The sequence below is a fragment of the Anolis carolinensis genome, chromosome 2 (assembly GCF_035594765.1).
Source record: "Anolis carolinensis isolate JA03-04 chromosome 2, rAnoCar3.1.pri, whole genome shotgun sequence".
Lineage (NCBI taxonomy): Eukaryota > Metazoa > Chordata > Lepidosauria > Squamata > Dactyloidae > Anolis > Anolis carolinensis.
In genome coordinates this window covers 67,278,561-67,299,171 of record NC_085842.1, presented here as the reverse complement: position 1 = coordinate 67,299,171, position 20,611 = coordinate 67,278,561, and the positions used below count along the sequence as shown (strand labels likewise).

General features: G+C 41.7%; 1 protein-coding gene across 1 annotated transcript; it reads right to left on the bottom strand.

Moving 5' to 3' along the window:
• Nucleotides 1–3,579: 3,579 nt before the first annotated feature.
• Nucleotides 3,580–16,654, bottom strand: hesx1 (HESX homeobox 1). Its single transcript, XM_003217755.4, has 4 exons — nt 9,317–16,654; nt 8,917–9,116; nt 8,457–8,558; nt 3,580–5,857 (listed from the first exon to the last, which is right to left on the bottom strand). The coding sequence occupies exons 1-4, from the start codon at nt 9,504–9,506 to the stop codon at nt 5,759–5,761; spliced, it is 591 nt and encodes a 196-aa protein (XP_003217803.1). The 5' UTR covers nt 9,507–16,654; the 3' UTR covers nt 3,580–5,758.
• Between the last annotated feature and the right edge of the window lie 3,957 nt (nt 16,655–20,611).

The window sequence follows — 20,611 nt, the reverse complement described above, 5'->3', positions numbered from 1 at the left end:
ATGATGTTAGGTTTTTAATGTTTCTCTAGGATTTTATATCAGTATTTATTTTATGGAGGCATTGAATGTTTGCAGCTATATGTTGGAATCCGCTCTGAGTCCCCTCGGGGAGATAGGGCGGAATACAAATAAAGATGATGATATTATTATTATTTTATTATGACACAGCAAGATAGATATGCTGGATTTCATATCACAAAATCACAAGTCGAACACTTCCCAAGTGTCTAGGACTGTGTGATGTATTTTCGGATGATGCGCGCAGATCCCAGCAGGGTGGCCTTTTGCAGATGGCAGATCGTAATTTTGTCAATGTCTATTGTTTCCAAATGCCAGCTGAGATCTTTTGGCACGGCACCCAATGTGCCCATCACCACTGGGACCACCTGCACTGGTTTCTGCCAGAGTCTTTGAAGTTCAATCTTGAGGTCCTGATAGCGGCTGAGTTTTTCCTGTTGTTTTTCGTCAATGCGACTGTCACCTGGGATGGCGACATCAATGATCCAAACCTTGTTCTTTTCCACAACTGTGATGTCTGGTGTGTTGTGTTCCAGAACTTTGTCAGTCTGGATTCGGAAGTCCCACAGTATCTTTGCGTGCTCATTTTCCAATACTTTTGCAGGTTTGTGATCCCACCAGTTCTTTGCTGCTGGGAGGTGGTACTTGAGGCATAAGTTCCAATTAATCATTTGGGCCACATAGTTGTGCCTCTGTTTGTAGTCTGTCTGTGCAATTTTCTTACAGCAGCTGAGGATATGATCAATGGTGTCGTCGGTTTCCTTGCACAGTCTGCATTTTGGGTCATCAGCTGATTTTTCGATCTTGGCCTTAATTGCATTTGTACTAATGGCTTGCTCCTGGGCTGCAAGGATCAGGCTTTCTGTCTCCTTCTTCAGGGTCCCATTCGTGAGCCAGAGCCAGGTCTTCTCCTTATCAGCTTTTCCTTCAATTTTGTCAAGGAACTTTCCATGCAATGTTTTGTTGTGCCAGCTGTCAGCTCTAGTTTGTAGTGTGGTTTTCTTGTACTGGTTTTTTGTCTGCTGTGCTTTGAGGAGTTTCTGATTTTTGACTTCAATCAAAGCAGGTTCTTCACTTTGTTTTACATATTCTGACAGGGCATGTTTTTCTCATTATCAAGACATTATTATTATTATTATTATTATTATTATTATTAAGAATTATTATTATTATTATCATTATTATGACGACTTGAAACTGTTAGGAAAGGTCAGTCACTCAGACATTTGGGAATTCATTTGTGAAGGGCCACCTTTTCTTATATAAATGTGTGTACTTATTAAAGTAATCTGCAGAGACCTTTTTGTATGTCCCAACCCCAGAAATATGTTTAGTGGGGACTACAGAGAGGATGTTTTAAATGGCTGAACCTTTGAGATAGAATCTGTTGGCATCCAAGTTGAAACTGTCCCATTTCTTCATTGATCATCTTTTAGAATGTGATAGAGTTTTTTAAAAGAAAATAATTTGCCAAATAATTGCAACTTGAAGTTTGGACTCTCTCCAGTTAGATAGACGAACATGGTATTGTGATTACATTATTTTCTGTTACTGTTCTGATGTTTAGTTATATTTTTATTTTATCTTGCTTTTTCTCCTAATATGGGACCCAGGATAGCCCATAATATAACGAGAAAGAACAAACATTATAATAAACAAGTAAAAAATGAATTGTACACACTTTTTAAAACAGCATTATTTTGAAACAATTTCAAACATGCATAATATAACAATGGGAATAAAAGTACAGCACTAACTTTAAAATTCCCTTTCCCAGCTGCCAGTGAATAGCCATCACCCACTTGGGTGATGGCTATTGTGGAAGGGGAGCAGCCAATGTCATAATATAAACACCCACCTTTTACGTACATTGAGAGTAACTGGGGCTTGATCTACAGGTGTATCTTATTGCGCCAAATTGCTATGTGTGTGTGTGTAAAGAAATCCTTGCAAAGATATTTGCAGATCTCTGCAAAAGAGCTCAGCTTTGCAGAGAGCTAAGCCACGCCTAAGACAATGTATCTGTTTCTGGCAGGTGGCTGAGAATGTCAGTTGGAATCTGAGCTTGCTAGAGAGAGCACACAGAAAAAGACAGGCTCTCTGAATAGCTACGGTCAAGTAGCTGATTTGAATATGCTATGCTGTATATATTGATGCTGATTGATTAGGTTATTGATCTTATGCAACTACATGGACATTGTATGATTGCAGAACTGTTTTGTATTTCAACTCTACAAGCAAGAGTAAAGCTTCCTTTGTTCATTTCAATTCCTCTGCCTGGTCTGAGTCTTTTGCATATGGTGTTAACTGGACGCTACTGATTCCGCTATACTCTCACCTGGTAACATATCTGTCTTGACAATGAGACATCATGCCTAGTCACATGTTAAAGTTTCAGGTGAAGTCTATTATGCGGGTGTGGGGGTATGATGCCTTATACTCTGCTCAGGCAGATCTTCCCATTAGAGAATCCAGTCCTTCTGTGGTGCAAGCTAAGTATCCCTGATCCAAAATCTGAAATACTCCAAAATCCAAAATCATTCATATGAGTGACTGAGATAGTGGCATCTTGGTTTTCTGATGGTCCAATGAAAGCAAACTTGGTTTCATGCACACAGTTATTGAAATCATTGTGTATAAACTTATTTTCAGGCTATATGTATAAAGTACATTTATAAAACATAAATGAATTCCATGTTTAGACTTGGGTCCCATTTCCAAGACACCCCAGTATGTACCGATATACAAATCCAAAATGTAAAACACTTCTGGTCTCAAGTGTTTCAGATAATGGATATTCAGCCTGTTCTTCAACAAGTTACAGGAGAAGCAAGGACCTGGCCTTGGAATCCATTCAAATCAGCCTTGATTGTTCTGACAAAGGCATAATTATGAATAATAACCACCTCATGAACAAGGGCTTATTTAAACATAAAAGGTAGAGAGAATAGGTGTTACATTTCGTTACAGTGTGCGGACACAAGACAGATGGTAAACAAGTACCTAATGGGATCTGTACCTAATGGGATCTAAGGCTTGTCTTAAACTACTTCCTCACACAAATTAGGTTAGATTCAAGAAGCAAGGTGGGATTTTTTTATCCATTTCAATACTATAGGGCCACAGCTGCCACAAAAACTTAAAACTCTTAGCATTTTAAAGGTTAAAAATTAATTCATATTTTATTGTTTACTTTTTGTAAGCTTGTTACAAGGACTTATCTTTAAAAGCAGTATAGTGGTAGTAATTTGGTTTTGTGGGTTAGATCTTTGGTGGAAATATTTGCATGTGTATAATTTGCCCTAACTCTCTTCCTGCCAACCTAGCAGTTCAAAAACATGCAAATGTGAGTAGATAAATAGGTACCGCTCCGGCGGGAAGGTAACGGCGCTCCATGCAGTCATGCCGGCCACATGACCTTGGAGGTACCTATGGACAATGCTGGCTCTTCGGCTTAGAAATGGAGATGAGCACCAACCCCCAGAGTCGGTCACGACTGGACTTAACGTCAGGGGAAAACCTTTACCTTTACTAATTTGCTCTGTCATAATGTGAAGGAAATAACTATTTTCATGTATTTATTTTGATCTTCAGTCAAAACAAAACAATATGATAATTTAACATACTGGAACTTACATTTCAAGATAATTGCTGAAGCATTTGCACTTTTTAGTTCTGCTTCATATTCTGTTAATGCAAACACACACCATCACACACAATGTTTGTTGCCTTTTAAGTAAAACAGTGATTAAACTAGATTAGACTGCCTTCCAGCATCTGATTTCTTTCATACCTAGACTGTTTGTTTTTTTTTTGAAAAAATTAGATACATAAAGAAACAGCAAACAAGTGACTGCATGGCTAAGAAAAGCTTAACATCTTTGGGTACATTTTTGCTCACAAGATACAAACTGTGGTTTAAAGAGCACAATTGTGTGCAGGATTGCAGCTCTTGCTCCTTTTCAATCACTGAAAGTTCCAAAATCATCAAGTTGGAGTAATGATACTCTGGTGTGGACTCTGGCTATTTTACCAACAAACAAAACATGTGGGAAGAATTACGCATTCCCAGTATAACTTCAATTGTGTTTCTTCCGAGAGCAAAGAATGATTGCATAATGCTATTGTGTTTTCTGAATGATCAAATGAGAGTGTGAGTAGAGCTAATTGTACTGTAGTAGGTATGGGTCAACTGGTGCATACAAATCCTGGGCAGAAATGAAGTGGTTCTCAATCAAGTACAAGATAACCACAGGAGCAATCTATTTCCTGGGGACACTGGCCATGACACTAAACCTCTGGGACACATAAAACAGTGCTTATGAAGTGCCAGTTCAAAACTTTCACATATGATGGGTGGCTGCTGCTGAGAATAGCTTCTGCATGGACAGGACTCCTTCCTTGTACCTTTGTTTTACACATAAATCCTTGCAGAGCTTGCAAGTAAACAACTGCAGTAGGCCTGCATATTACATGGAGGATCCGCTCAAAGACACTTCCTGGAATGCAATTTTCACATAATCTGGAATCCACATAATCCTTTGAAGATGCCAGCCACAAATGTAGGCAAAATGTCAGGAGAAAATTCTGCTAGAGCACACCCATACAGCCCGGAAACCACACAACACCTCAATCTGGAACCCTCTTTCTTATGTCTCGAGATTCCAAGTGAAGCATACCATATAATTGCTCTGGTGGAGCAAGAAAGTGTTCTCTCTTGGTCTCCAGTGTGATTCTATGGTCAACGCCACTATGCATCAATAGATTCTCCAGAACAATTATATGGTGTCCAAAGCTCTTAATGTATAAATAAAACTGTATTCAATGAGCTTGCATAACAAGCAGGCCTACTATGCAAATACCAGGTTATCTATAGTCAGGTCCTAAACCCAACAAGGAAGCCATAGCTAAAGTTACATGATGAATTCATTACTACCTCTGCACTGGTAATAATTTGGTTGCTTCAGTGTAGCTTCACAAAATGCTGTCAGATAAATATTATATAATCCAAGCACCAATGTGTGCCATGCCAAATGTTGTTGTCTGTTGCCAGTCTTAATATAGTGACAGGGTGGGTAGAAGGACATGATATTTTTATGAAGAGTCAGTGGCTTACAGCATTCAGAATGATTTTTTTAAAGTAATAACTCAAAATATACATTTTTGTCACTGTTGAGAAATAGATAAGCAAAGTCACTTCTGATAAGTTGTTAACTGTAGTATTATTTAACAATCCCTTTAGGTGAGCCTTGGATCTTTAACAATAATTAATCAATAATTTATTACAGTGATTGATCAATAATTAACAAGAGTAATCTTTAAAAGTAATGGATCCATTTGATTGTGTAATATGAATTGATACACTACTCTCAAGAGACCAGTGGCACAGATACTGAGAAAATTAATGTATAGAATTTAATGTAAAGTTGCAGGGATGCATGTAAAGTCTCAGTGATTCTCAGGAATGCATCATCAGCACCTTGGGCCAGTTAACCACAAAAATAAGGATTTATTCTTCTTCCTGGACATTTCTATGTAACTTGGAAGATAAATAGTTGCCGTACTATAAATAGGAATAATGTTACAGTAGTATTTACATTTTATTTTTGCACAGGAAAATCATTACATTCTTTCAAAACTATTTGAAATATCCAAGCACATTTTAATCTGATAATTATTTGATTGCACCATCATTACAGACCCAGCATAATTCCATTCCAGAGAGTTCTGTGGATTTTTCTTATTTTATCATGTTTTGAGAGAAAGTATTTTTAACCATTAGGAATTGGGATTCTCTGTGGGACCTTTTCAGTTTTGCTCGGCGATTCTGGAACCAAATCTAAAAATTTAAAAAGGGCACAGTTGTAATAAGACAGGCTGACATAACAAGACATCTTTGCAAAAATAATGTAAAATAAGGTTGCCAGGGGAAATAAGGGACAAAACTTACTGTATGCTTAACAGTTGTGTGGAAAAAGGATTTTCAGCATGTGTAGGCAACAACTGCTGAAATACCCTTTTTAGACAACGGATCAAAGATACAGAGGCCCTGTCCTTTAATTCAAATGTAAACATTAACATTCTAACACACAAAGTTACCTTATGCTGAATAGAAACCACTAGCCCTTCTAGCTCATTAGTGGCTACACTAACGGGCAACAGCTTCTTTGTGACTTGAGGCTAAACTGCACAGAATGTAGTTGAGCTTCATTTTCTTTTGTTGTGTGTGTTCTGTTTCTTCAAGACATTTTTCTGCCTTATAGTGACACTAAGGCAAACCTGTCCTGGAGTTTCTTCAGAAGATGTTTGCTTTTGCCTTCAGCTATGGTTACCTAGTGCATTTTCATGGCTAAGCCAGCATTCACGCCTTGGTCTCCTGATGTCCTTAGGTGCATCTACACAATAGAGTAAATGCAGTTTGAAACCACTTTAATTGCCATGGTTTGATGCTATGGAATCATGGTACTTTTAGTTTTACAAGGTTTTTAGCCTTCTCTGCCAAAGAGTTATGTTGCTTTCCCAAATTATACATCCCAGGGATCCACAGCATTGAACCAGGGCAGTTAAAGTGGTTTCAAACTGCATTTACTCTATTGTGTAGATGCACTCCTAATCCAACATTCAAATCATTACACCATGCTGGTTCTTTTGTTATGCCCAGGTAAGTGTCCATGGATCCAATCTAGATACCTTTGTGCATGTCTCTGTGTGCTTTTGGGTTGCCAATTGACTTAGGACAACCCCTTTAATTTAATAGGATTTTCTTAGGCACGTCATTTTGCCAGTTCCTTCTTTTGCATGGATAGGGATGGCACAATCCTCTCCCCCTGCCATTTCTCCCTAAAATGTCACTTCATCATTTTCCATTGGAATCAGATAAGATAACTTTATGAAGTTCATGGAGTTGTCGTAAGTCAACAGGCAACTTGAAGGCATGTGTGTGCACACACACACACGGGATTAAGTACTGTATATAAGAAGATTTTCAGAACAAGAGAAAAGTATTTCTCAGCAATGCACCAGCTGCATGTGTTCCAATTCTAAGATACTACCCCATCATCATCACCGGACCCTCCAGTGGTGCAGTGGATTAAACTGCTGAGCTGCTGAACTTTGCTGACCAAAAGGTCGACGGTTCAAATCTAGGGAGTGTGGTGAGCTCCCGTTGTTAGCCCCAGCTTCTGCCAGCCCAGCAGTTCGAAAACATGCAAATTTGAGTAGATCAATAGGTACCGCTCTGGCAGGAAAGTAACAGCGCTCAATGCAGTCATGCTGGCCACATGACCTTGGAGGTGCCTATGGACAACGCCAGCTCTTCAGCTTAGAAATGAAGATGAGCACCAACCCCCAGAGTCGGACATGACTAGACTTAATATCAGGGGAAAACCTTTATCTTTTACCCCATCATATTCTAAATTGAAATGTGTGAGTTTGGTCAGGAAAGATGGGAAACAATTTTCTTCAAAAGTAAGAGACATATTTATGCATATGTATAGATGGATTCTGTTACTGCCTCTGGAAGTTTAGATTGTATTTTCACTGAAAACTGATCCAGACCAACCTAGACTTCTGGGGTCAAATCACAGAAGAAATTGGCTCTAGATGCCTGGTCACAAAAATATTCTGACTGCTATACAACCTAGCAGGTTATGTTTAGCAGAACTTTGAAACTTTTTAGGACAGCAACCTGGATCATCCCCCAGCTACCACAATCACATGTCAACTGGAGATCAGACGTGGATATAAAAACATTGTCTCATGCATGATGAATCCAATAAAACATGAAGTGTGTTGATTTGAATTGGGTGTAAATTTTAAAGAAGCTGTTTGAAAGTAGGCTCAAAGATTCATTTAAAATGCAAATATAAATTCAGAGTTGCCCAGCATCGCCAGGTTTCAAGATTTACTTCAGTGTTTTAGAAATGCATACTACATTGTCAATTTTATCATTCTTTCTGAACAGAGATTTCAAAAGGTATAGCATAATTCAACATATGTTTACTCAGGGCAAAGTATGATTGAGTTTATTTTGCAGCAAGAGTGCTCGGGATTTAACACTTTGGTTAATACAATGCTAGATAAAATCGGATAACTTTACCCTCCTAATAGTAAATGCACCTTCTTTATCTCATTACATTCTAAATAATGTACTAGGATAATGTTTATGCTTTCTTAACACCTGTGGGAAAAATTGCTTGCTGATATGCAAAGAAAACATATCTGTTTCCTGATATGTATGCATTACATTGTGCAATTATTTATCTGTTTTTCCACCTACAAAGTATTCTGAACTCAGTCACAGAATTAGTTAACCACACCAATAAAGGGCTGATTCTTTAACATCGGCAAAGCATGATTATTTACATCTAGTGTGGTTCCTGCCAAGCAGGCATATTCATGACTGCTGACAAATACAAACAATTATTTAAAAAAGTTACCTGAATTCTGTCTTCATCTAAATCTAGTTTTTGAGCTAGTTCTTCTCTAACGTCAATACCAGGATAAGAGTTCACTCTAAAGACACTTTCCAGTATTTCGATCTAAGTAGAACAAACATAAAATCTATTATTTACTGATTTTCACTGCTGCACATAGGGCATGCATAACATATACAGGCAAATTGGTTCAAACTAGGTTTGAACTTTCTAATAAAAATCTAGGCCAGATCTTAATCTTGAATATATCAGCTGGGAGATACCAATTAAATTCTTTTAGTCATGCTGGTTACATATATCACTTATAGATCCTTTAATTCAATAAATGTGCGATTGTGGAGATTTTTTGTGAAACAGACACTTCTGGATTCTTACCAAATTAATGCCCACACACTAAACAATGTGCTAAGCAAAACATCAATTCCGATTCCTTATGAATAGGTTAAATGTACTAAATCCCTACCTGGTTTCGGGTGAATGCGGTCCTCGGCCTCCTACCTCTGTACCAGCTTAATTCCCTTTTGTATGAAAGCCTTTCATTGACTGCAAAATAGTTTTCACATTTGAGAACTCTTTCTTCTGCCTCTGGGTAGCTTCTTGCATTAAACAAAGGAATTGCATAGGCGATGGAAGGGATATGCAGGCAGGGGTTGCAATCCTCTCCTGAGAAATCACAATGCAGCATTTTAATATGGCACCTGGTGACATTTTGCGTCATGTCTTTTAAAACTTGAGACAAAACTGAGGGATAGACAGCATTTTCTTTACAATTCAAGTAACAGGTGCATGCCATTTGTAATATAAAGCAGTGAAAACAGGATCTTAAAAGTTTATAGAACAGAGAACTCAAGCTTCCACCTTACCTAAATCATTGCATTTGTCCACCCAGGGCCTGTGAGGCTTGGCCGTTGGAGTGCCATCTTTCTTCCGCTCTATCCCCAAAATGCTTTCAATGGAAAATGAACAAGGCGGGCTTTTGTTTTCCCCATACCTGGGTTTATTTGGGTGATTGTGAGAAGTTGCATTATGAGAGCCTGGTGATCTCCCTGCCATTCCTGTGTCCTCAGCCTAGGCACCAAACACCCCATAGTTCAGGTTTTTCCTTGCAAGTCTTCTTTATAGCTTTGTTGACAAGGGGGTTGGATTTGCCACGTCATTAATTAAAATCTTTTATTAGAAAGTTTTAGCATGTCAATGAAGATTCTCCCACCAAGAGGCACGAGAGTTAATTGTTTATTTGTTTGCAAGTAATTAGCAACTAATGGTGACACCAGGGGGGCCACCAAGAGGGACGGAAAGTGTTATCTCCTCTAACCAGAACATCAGACTTAACTTTCTCAAAAGAACCAGTGCACAAATATAACACTTCTTTTATTTAAAATCATTAATGTATAAAATCAGAGGGTTTTAAAAAAAAATACTCCAATGGACTCCACTTACCTAAACACAACAGCATGATAGGAAACCAGTCAAGTAATAAGTAATCTCATTTAAGTGAATTTTCTTCCAATAAAATTTAAAAAATAATCTCTTAATGCTATTAGGGTAATCCTGATGAAAAAAGCTTCTGTTTTTTCATATGCATATGTAATGGTGAACATGGTCAATAAAACAACAATGGTGTTTGGCATCAGGCACACTGCAGTGGGTTGGCAATGTTGTCAGAGCTCTGTGTAATTGTCTTCCAAGTGTTTGGATTACAGAACAGTTGAACCAAGTACTTTGTAAGGTAGAAATTTGTTTGTGTCCCCTTCCTCCGCCTCCCACCCATACACACTCACATTATTTGAAAGCAGCTTTATCAAAAGGGAGCATATGCTGGCTGCCTCAAAGGAGCCCAACAAATACTTGCACAAAAATTTTGAAAAACAATCTCTTTGAAGTCAATAGGAAAGGATCCTTCAGTTTCAATGAAGCAGGACTGAAATGCGGATGCTCAAAGAGATTAATATATGGGCGCAGCCAAGTTGACCATTAAACAAAATCCAAAATCTGAAGGACATGTTGATGATACTTTTATTGAGCCACCCAGAAGGTGCAAACGCCCATTATGCTTGCCTTTGAAGATTGCTGGTTTCTTCATCAGGCAAAAATGGTAGGAAAACAATACGCAGGAAAATAAAAATGACATTGCTGGAATCAGAGGTCTGTAGGTTTCCATCGCACGCATAGAAAGCTTAGTCCCTTATTCCCCTGCTCCCAAAAAGAACAGCAATGAAGCAACAAGGACAATGCCTGTGAAAGAGACCATAGCATTTCAGTTCTCCATTACAAACATAATCTCTTTGTCCAGTATGAGGTCTAAAGCCATTATATTTACAGAATTCGGTGCTCTTTTCAAGAACTCATGCTGTTAGGTCTTGAGGTAAAGTTAGGTATAACAGTTATAGCCAGTGTGGGACTACAGTGTAGGACTACAACACTGGACACTAGGATTTGATCCCCTGCTCAACCATGGAAATTTCCTGGTTAATCCCGGATGAGTCACACACTCCCAATCCTAGAAACTCTGTGATATGGTTACCATAAATCAGAAACAACTTGGAGGCACACAACAACAACAATTAAAGCATATTAATAGAATCCATTTTAGATTGCTTTACTTTATTCTAGACAATATCTACCACTATCCCTTGTACTGAAGGTGTCAGAACACCAGGAACTTGCATCTATCATGATGGGCCAATGTTTACCACTGAGACTGTGTAATTATCTAAAGCAGTGGTTCCCAACCTTTGGTCACTCAAGTGTTTCGGACTCCAGCTCCCAGAATTCTTGACTACTGGACAAGTTGGCTGGAGCCTTTGAGAGTTGATGTCCAATACATCTGGAAGACCAAAGTTTGAAAATTGCTAATTTCAAGCATATAGGTCTGAATCCTATGAGCAGTCTCAGACAGAGTAGACCCATTCAGCAAAAGGTGAATGGTGAGTCAACACAAAAACCAGTGAAGCCAATTTGTTCTCTCTAAATGGGACTACCAATAGGGTTCAGGCAATAGAGACTTGTAATGCAAAGTAAATTGTTAAACAACATCTCAGTTCTGTTTATCATATGGTCTATTTCATTTTTTCAACATTTTCCAAACATGAAAAAAATTTAAAATGGCTGTTCCCTCATTTCACTATTATGCAAGATTTTAACTTATTTTTGAAAATTGTTTTTTTAAACCCACGTCCCCGTCAATGCCACTGTTGAGTCCTTTCTCTTCACATGCCATGTTCCTGTTATATATATATATACTAGCTGTGCCTGGCCACGCGTTGCTGTGGCGAAGTATGGTGGTATGGGAAATAAAGTATTGAGGTATTGATGGTAGTTAAGGTAAAGGGTAAAGGTTTTCCCCTGACGGAGCTTAGCCTTCTAACTGGCAGCAATTGGATAAAAACAATTATTCCTCTCCCTCTAATTAGGACTTTATTTTTCTTTTCTTTTTGTTGTATGAACGTAGAGCCATGGATGAGGGGTTGTGCTGCCAAGTTTAGTGTTTCTGGGATGTGTAGTTTTGTTGTTTTGTCCTAGGCCAAAATTTCATTACCCTTTTATATATATAGATTGTGCAGTTTTTCATATCTGAGCATGTCAGCAGCTGAATGTCCTTTCCAGCCTGAATCCACTAGAAACTTCATTAGATACAGCAATACTAGTAATTGTTGTTAGCTCTTCCTGAGTAGCTGGATTAGGGCTTTCTGACCCGGGAGTTTAATCTTCCGACACTGTTGTGCTTTTATTACTTTTATTATTTAATCACATGATCTTCATGGTAAAGGATATTCTATGATGATTTAGCAGTGTCTCCTTCTGGGCTGAACTAGCTCATTTAGAATTAGCTGAACTAACCCTGTCATCATCTCTGATAGATCCTTTGCCAGTGTCCACAAAGAGACATGGGAGATCCCAACAGCAGCACTGCCTTATAAAACCCTGCGACCCCAACTGAGTGTGCAAGTGCAGCATGGAAAGGCAGCAGCATAATCTGGATTTAGGACAAATGAGGCCATGTGCTAGTTAAGTCATGAAGCCCCTTCCTTACTTGAGCCCCAAAGGAGATAGGCCCAGCAGACCTACACTACCTACTTTCTGGCACACTTCCATAGATTATGAACTCTATCATTATATCTGGAATCACCCCGAAACAGAATGCCTTCAAATTTAGAATTGCAGCACATAAGCAAAAGCCATTATAAAATTATTTTTTGGCAGGAAGATTGGGGTTGGGGGCGCTGGCTAACAGGGCCCTGTGCTTAAGCACACCTAATCACAATGGTAAATCTGGCACTGCGCATAGTGAACTTCAATAGATAATTCCTCCCATGAACCCTTGATATTATGTCCTCAGTATTACTGCATTGCTGCAATCAGATATGAAACAGAAAAAATAGTTTTCATTCAATTAACTCTATGAGGTGGAACAGATGAAAAAAGGAAAGAGCTGTGCATTTCTCATAATCATTGGCTATCACTTGTGGACAAGTATGACTGCCTTCCAAGTGGAGAGTCTTGATGGTAGGTCCATAAGTGAAGTCTTTTGCATTATCTTTCACAGTGAGGATATAGATTTCCAGATGGAAGGCGATCCCGACAAAGGTTGGCTTGATGCGCCTTCCTCTTAACACGTTTCTCCCTTTTGCCCTCCATTTGTGCCTCCTTGAATTCCACAGCACTGTTGGCAACAGCTGGCCTCCAGTTAGAACGCTCAAAAGCAAGGGCTTCCCAGTTTTAGGTGTTTACAGCACATTTTTCAAGGTTAGGTTTAAGCCCATCTTTTGATGTCCACCGACATTCTGTTTTCCATTCTTGAGTAGAGAGTAAATTAACTGCTTTGGGAGACTGTGATCAGGCATTCGGACAACATGGCCAGTCCAGTGAAGTTGATGGTGGAGGATCATCGCTTCAGTGCTGATGGTTTTTGCTTCTTCCGCCATACTAACATTTGTCTGCCTGTCTTCCTCAGAGATTGTAAATTTTTTCAGAGGCAACACTGATATGTATAACAGAGTTGGGAGGACAATAGCGTTATAAACAAGCATCTTGGTATCCCTACGAATGTCCCGGTTCTCAATCACTCTCTGCTTCTTTAAAAAAAAAATGTGGCACTTGCACACTTAAGCAAAAGTAAACTGTTGCAGCTTCTCTTCATTTTTTCATCATTAATAACTATTGATATGTTATCAATACCCTGGTTGTGATTAGTATAAACAGAAACAACAAGAAACAATATTGGAAAATATGGCAGCACTTTGGATGCCAGCCCACTTTTTACACATGCTCCAGGGCCAATTTAGTGAAAATAATTCCTCACAAACCTATTTTCATGGGGCTCTGACGTGCAGGGCAGAGATCAATGGCTTGTCTAGTGGTGTTTGAGGAATGGGGGTCCTTGCATGGGAAGGAAGTTGGGCAAAGTGATCCAGCCTTCAGGCCCCCAACAAATAGCAGCAGTTTCTATTGCCTTCTATTTTACATTGATCTGGGGCAGCAATACAGACAGTGGCAAGGGAGTTAAAAAAGACTGTGTAAAAATGTAGCAAGGTTGCTGATTGCACCAAAAAGTATTTTCAAGTTATGCAGAGCAAATTAAGTGATACCTATTGTGCCCCTCCCCCAGCTAAGCCCTGGTGAAATGATATATGGTTGGCCCTCCATATCCATAAACTCTGCATACATGGATTCGACCAGCCACAGCTTGAAAATATTAAAAATAAACCCAAAATGCAAACTTTTGTCAGTTTATATAAGGGAGACAATTCTACTGTGGCATTATCTGAATCCAGGTATGCAGAGTTTATGGATAAGGAGGACCCACCATATATCATCCAGCCCTCAGACCCCCCCAACAAACAGAAAAGCAGCATACAGTGGGACAAGGTTTGGTTCCAGGACACCCCCCACCCCCGTAGATACCCACAGATTTGGGTATCTACATGGGAGTGTTCTGGAACCAAACCTTGTCCCACTGTATGCTGCTTTTCTGTCAGTCAGATTTAAATGCTGAGGAAATGCTAAATGTTTAAAGGATTTTAGTTCTGCTCTATTGTTGCTCTTTATAAGATACTAGCTTGGAGACCCGCCGATGCCCGGGTCATTTGAGAAAGGCATTGTTTGCCTGTGTTCCAAGTGTAGCCTATATTCAATGTCAGCTGGGTTCAGTGGGTGCGGGTGAGCTCCAACTCCCATATGCAAGTCCCATCGTCCAGTGTCCATCCCCCTCCAAACATAGCCAGTATGTAGAATAGGTCATGAGGGCTCCATGTACCATGTTTGGTCTTGATCAGTCATTTGTGTGGGTCGCGGTGCTCTCAGGAAGTGAGTGAAGGTATTGGAAGTCCCATCGTCCATGGTCCATCATCCTCCAAACTGCACCTGGGTGTAGAGTGAGTCATGGGTGTTCTCTGTTTGAAGTTTGGTCTTGATGAGACATTGATGGGGGTGACAGTGGTCTCAGGAAGTGAATGAATATACTGCAAGTCCCATCATCCAAGGTCCAAGCTCTTTCAAATCTCACCAAGATGTAGAGTGGGCCATGGTGGCTCTATGTGCCAAGTTTGGTCTTGATCAGTCATTGGTGGGGGTCACAGTAGTCCCATGAAGTGACTGAAGATATTGTAAGTCCCCTCATCCACGGCCCCTCTTCCCCCAAACTGCACCAGGATGTAAAGTGGGCTACCCTGCACCTGCGTGTCAAGTTTGATACAGTTTTGTCATTCATGGGCATCACAGTGGTTTGTGGGAGGTGAATTGGATGAATGTACTGCAAATCCCATAATCCTTGGTCCACCCTCCGTCAAACTGCTGCAGCATGTGAAGTGTGTCATTTGGGATATGTGTGCCTGGTTTGGTTCAGTTGTGTGATTTGTGGCAGTTGCTGTGGTCTCAAGAAGTGAGGGAAGGTACTGCAAATTCCATCATCCTTGGTCCATCCTGCCCCAATATACATCAGGATGTAAAGGGGTCGACAGGAGTTCTGTGTGCCAAGTTTGGTCCATTTCTATCATTGGTGGGCATTGCAGTAGTCTGTGGGAGTTAAAGTGTTTGAAAGTACTGCAAATCCCATCATCTGTGGTCCATCCTCCCCCAAATGGCAGCAGGTCATAAAGTGCATCGTGGGGATGAAGTGTGCCAAGTTTGGTGCAGATCCGTCATTCCTGTTGGTCTCAGTGGCCTGGGATAGTGGCGGCCAATCAAAACGCGAGCACATATTCCGCCAGGCCAATCAAAACGCTGATACATACTCCGATTTCACTTTTATTATATATATAGATAGATTCCAGCCTATACCTGACCAGGTACAACTGATTTTCTTTAAAGGAGGAAATGCCAAATATGTGTATAGTTTGTAAAATGTAACAGAAATAATAAGATTACAGTAACTGCGCAAATTGAATACCTGCATTTGTTTTCATTACTGACATTACTGCTGTTTCACTTTATATACTGTAGAATTAACGCTCACCAACAACTCTATAATGCTGCCATCTAGTGTTTACAATATCTTCATGAAATTTATCAAACTGGGGTGGTTGTGTGTTTTTTCTGAGCTGTATGGCCCTGTTCCAGAAGTATTCTCTCCTGAGGTTTTGCCCACATCTATGGCAGGCATCCTCAGAGGTTGTGAGGTATGTGGGAAAAACTAAGAAAGGAAGATTTATATATCTGTGGAAAGTCCAAGGTGGGAGAAGAACTCTTGCCCAGTGTGAATGTTGTAATTAATCACCAGTTAGCATTGAATAGCTTCATCTCCTGGCTTCTTCCTGCCTGTTCAGAGTCGTTAGCTGCCCCCTGATTGATTCATGTCTGGAACTAGTCTGTTTTTAGAGTGTTGTTCTTTATTTACTGTTCTGATTTATCAAAACTTTTAAAAAAATAAGAACGGGAGGATTCTGTGCACCAAGAACAAGAGGATAAATAAGGGAATTGGTGGGCAGCAAATTAACTAAAGAATGACATGCTAAGAGGATTTCTCCTTCTCCCTCTCTTTCCTATGTCTCAATGACACAGCCAAAATTACAATAGCTGACATTAGAGAAATAAAATACAAAAGAATGTGTACATTTACTATTTCAATACATGTGTCCTTAGCATACGAAACGCTGCCCGAGTAAGTATTCTGCTGGCAATTAAATTCAATATACTTCATTTTATAATTTCATTTTTAAAAAGAGAAATTAGACTGTTTTGCTACTGTACTCGGTTCTGGCCAGGGCCGGCCGGAGAGATTTTTTAATGGGAAGCGGGGGTGCTGAAAAGCGCCCCCGCCACCGGCCCCGCCTCCCGCGCCCTGGCCCCGCCTCCCACGCTGCGGGGCCAGGGCGATTAGTGAGGGGGGCGGGGCCACAGTTGGCCCCGCCCCCCCGCCCAGCGTGCCCTGGCCCCGCCTCCCATGCAGCGTGGGAGGCGGGGCCAGGGCACGCTGGGCGGGGGGGCGGGGCCAGAGTTGGCCCCGCCTCCCACGCTACTCCCGCTTGCCCGTCTGGCCTGCTAGGAAAGGCCAGACGGGCGAGCGGGAGTAGCGGAGGCGGAGCCAGCTCTGACGCCGCTCCCCCCCCGCCCAGCGTGCCTTGGAGGGACCTCCGCTGCTTTCTGGCCTGCGAGGAAAGGCCAGACGGGCGAGCGGGAGTAGCGGAGGCGGAGCCAGCTCTGACGCCGCTCCCCCCCCGCCCAGCGTGCCTTGGCCCCGCCTCCCACGCAGCGTGGGAGGCGGGGCCAGGGCACGCTGGGCGGGGGGAGGGGCGTCAGAGCTGGCTCCGCCTCCGCTACTCCCGCTCGCCCGTCTGGCCTTTCCTAGCAGGCCAGAAAGCAGCGGAGGTCCCTCCAGGCCGCGATTGCGGCCTGGAGGGACCTCCGCTGCTTTCTGGCCTGCGAGGAAAGGCCAGACGGGCGAGCGGGAGTAGCGGAGGCGGAGCCAGCTCTGGCGCCACCCCCCCCGCCCAGCGTGCCCTGGCCCCGCCTCCCACGCAGCGTGGGAGGCGGGGCCAGGGCACGCTGGGCGGGGGGGGGAGCGGCGTCAGAGCTGGCTCCGCCTCCGCTACTCCCGCTCGCCCGTCTGGCCTTTCCTAGCAGGCCAGACTGCAGCGGAGGTCCCTGTAGGCCGCGATTGCGGCCTGCAGGGACCTCCGCTGCATTCTGGCCAGCTAGAAAAGGCCAGACGGGCCAGGGCGCACTGGGCGGGAGGCGGGGCACCGTCAGGGCGGTGCCCCGCCTCCCGCCCAGCCTGACGGCGCCCCCCCGGGCCTGCGCCCGAGGCGGCGGCGTCAGGTGCCTCCATAGTGGGGCCGGCCCTGGTTCTGGCTAACCAGTGAAGATGAAAAAATTAATAGCTTAACACATAATGACCTAGTGATTAGATTAGAATTAATAATTTATTGTATGAAAGGTCTTTTCTAAGGCAGCTTATCTCATATAAAACAAACATTTGATACTAAGAGCAATTCTGACTTTTATCTCGAGTTAATAAATGTAAACGAAAAGCGTTACTGTAAGAGTATGCCTGTTTACTTTCAACTGGTTTAGTATCAGGCACTTTGCTAAGTAAGCAACATACTAGATAAGCAAAATTGTTTTTGCATGCCTTCAGATCAGTTTTGATTTATGGTGACACTATCATGGGGTTTTCTTGGCAGAACTGATTCAGAGACATTTTGACGTTCTCTAAGGCTGAGAGAGTGTAACTTGCTCAAAGTGACACAGTGTGTGTTTCTCAACACTGTACTCCAGCACTCAAAACATTACCTCATGCTGGCTCTCATATATCCAAAATTTGAAGACTTTTTATATGTCCCAGAAACTAACAGCATGAAAATAAGGAAGAGGAAGAAGAAAAAGGAAATGCATTAGCACTTTAAAACAGAAGATTTTACCCTTCCTGGACACACAGTAGTGAGCTATTAACAGGTTACATTCTGTGGACAGTTAAATTACAAAGGAAGACTAGAATGAGAATTGCTTGAATTAATTACGGTATGTTCACAAATTCCAATTCATTCTCAGACGTATAAAAAAAGACAATTACAGCACACCACATATATTAATACAGGAGTCCTCATTACCACACCTATAACAAAAGAAACCTTCTCAGGGCATTTTGGACCTGGGAAATCCTGGGAATCTGATTTTCAATAAGCAATTTTATTACTTTCACACACCAATGCCGTAAATCTATAAAATAATAATAAAACAATAATAACTTTATTTTTATACCCCACCCCATCTCCCCGAAGGGACTTGGTGCAGCTTACATGGGGCCAAGCCCAGGCAAAATAGACAACATAAAAGCTCAACAATTTAAAAACAAATCAATAAAACAAGTAAGGTCACATATACAATAAAGAACCATATTACCTTATGTAGCTCTTAGTAAATGTAGGGCACGGTGTCACTGTTTACATTTTTCTGTATCTCATTATATTCCATCATAGTCCCACAACTATATCAACATGCTTTATACCTTGGGCCTTGATCCTTCCTGATCTTTCATCTGAAGTGGATCCCAAAATCCATGGATGCTTTCCAAACTGTGTGTCGTGTTACATTAGCATGTCAGCTGCAGTGTGTAGTGTGTACGCAAATGTCACGAGGAATGACAAAATATCATGAAAATGGATGTTATTATCTTACAATTTTTTAAAAAAATATGAAAAGGTTTCCATGAGATATGTTGTGTTACAATTTATTTAGGTGTCCATATCCCTCTGGTTTGCCAAACTGAATTACTGTGTCACCAAATTATGCATGTCTAAAAAGTGTGCCACCACCATAAAAGGTTTAAAGGCTTTAGTGTAAGGGATGTGCAAACTATAACAGGGCCTCTACTTAGAGAGGGACTGTGCTAAGGAATAAAATGACAATGGAGGCAGTTTGAATGTTTACTCCTGAGCCCATCCTTACTCCCCGATCCCAGATGAGTTCACTTTTAGGTCAAGGGTCCCTAGGATGCTTGCTGCTGTAATCTGTCTCAGGAAGTAGATTTAGGATGCATCTACACTACAGAATTAATACAGCAGTTTGCCATGTTAACTGCTATAGAATGGGAATTGTGGTTTTCAAATGTTTTTAGCCTTCTCTGTCAAAGAGTGCTGGGGCCTCACTAAACTACAACTCTATAACATTGAGCCACAACAGTTAAAAGTGCTGGCACACTGCATTAGTTCTTCATGAATGCTTACTAGTTGGTTGCATACTGCAAATCATTTCTGGTGCGCTCTGGCACAAGATGCAGAGCCAATCTTAAGAAATGAGGCTGCAATATACAAGTGTGGAAAAGAGCAGACCACAGATCACTTACTACAACGCAGCCTGTGCCCTACCACACGCACAATGGGGGACCTTCTTACAGCTACGTCAGAGGCACTTTAAGCGGCCAGCTTCTAGTCAAAGGAAATTTGGTATGCATTGTCAAAGGCTTTCATGGATGGACTCACTGGGTTGCTGTGAGTTTTCTGGGCTGTATGGCCATATTCCAGAAGCATTCTTTCCTGATGTTTTGCCCACATCTATGGCAGGCAACTTTTGAGGTTGTGAGGTCCTTTGGAAACTAGGCAAGTGGGGATTATATACCTGTGGAGTGTCCAGAGTGGGAGAAATAACTGTCTGTTTGAGGCAAGTGTGAATGCTGCAATTGGCCAGCTTGAATAGCATTAAATAGCCTTGCACTTCAAAGCCTGGCTGCTTCCTGCCTGGGGGCATCCAACAGAGGATGCCCCCAGGCTGGAAGCAGTCAGGCTTTGAAGCTGCAAGGCAGTTCAAAACACCCGGAGGGTCGAAGTTTGCCCAGGCCTGGTCTATACTGCGGAATGAATGCGGTCTGACTTCAGCTTAACTACCACAGCTCAATGCTATGGAGTTGTAGGCTTACAAGGCCTTTAGCCTTCTCTGCTACAGCCTGCTGGAACCTCTTCAAACCACAAACCCCAGGGTTCAATACCATTCCAGAGCCACAGCTGTTAAAATTGGTGCCAAACTGCATCACTGCCTGGGTGGCTGCTGGTCCATGCCTGAAGCCAAGCCTCGCCTGCCACAAAAAGAGAGGGAGAGGAAGCCTAAGAAAATAGACTCAGGCTGGAGGGTTGATGTCGTCATCGCTCTCCTCGGAGTGGCCGCCCTGTCAGCCAATAGGAAGCGGCGCCGGAGTCTCGCGGGCGGCTCCCTCCTTCCTGCTGCGG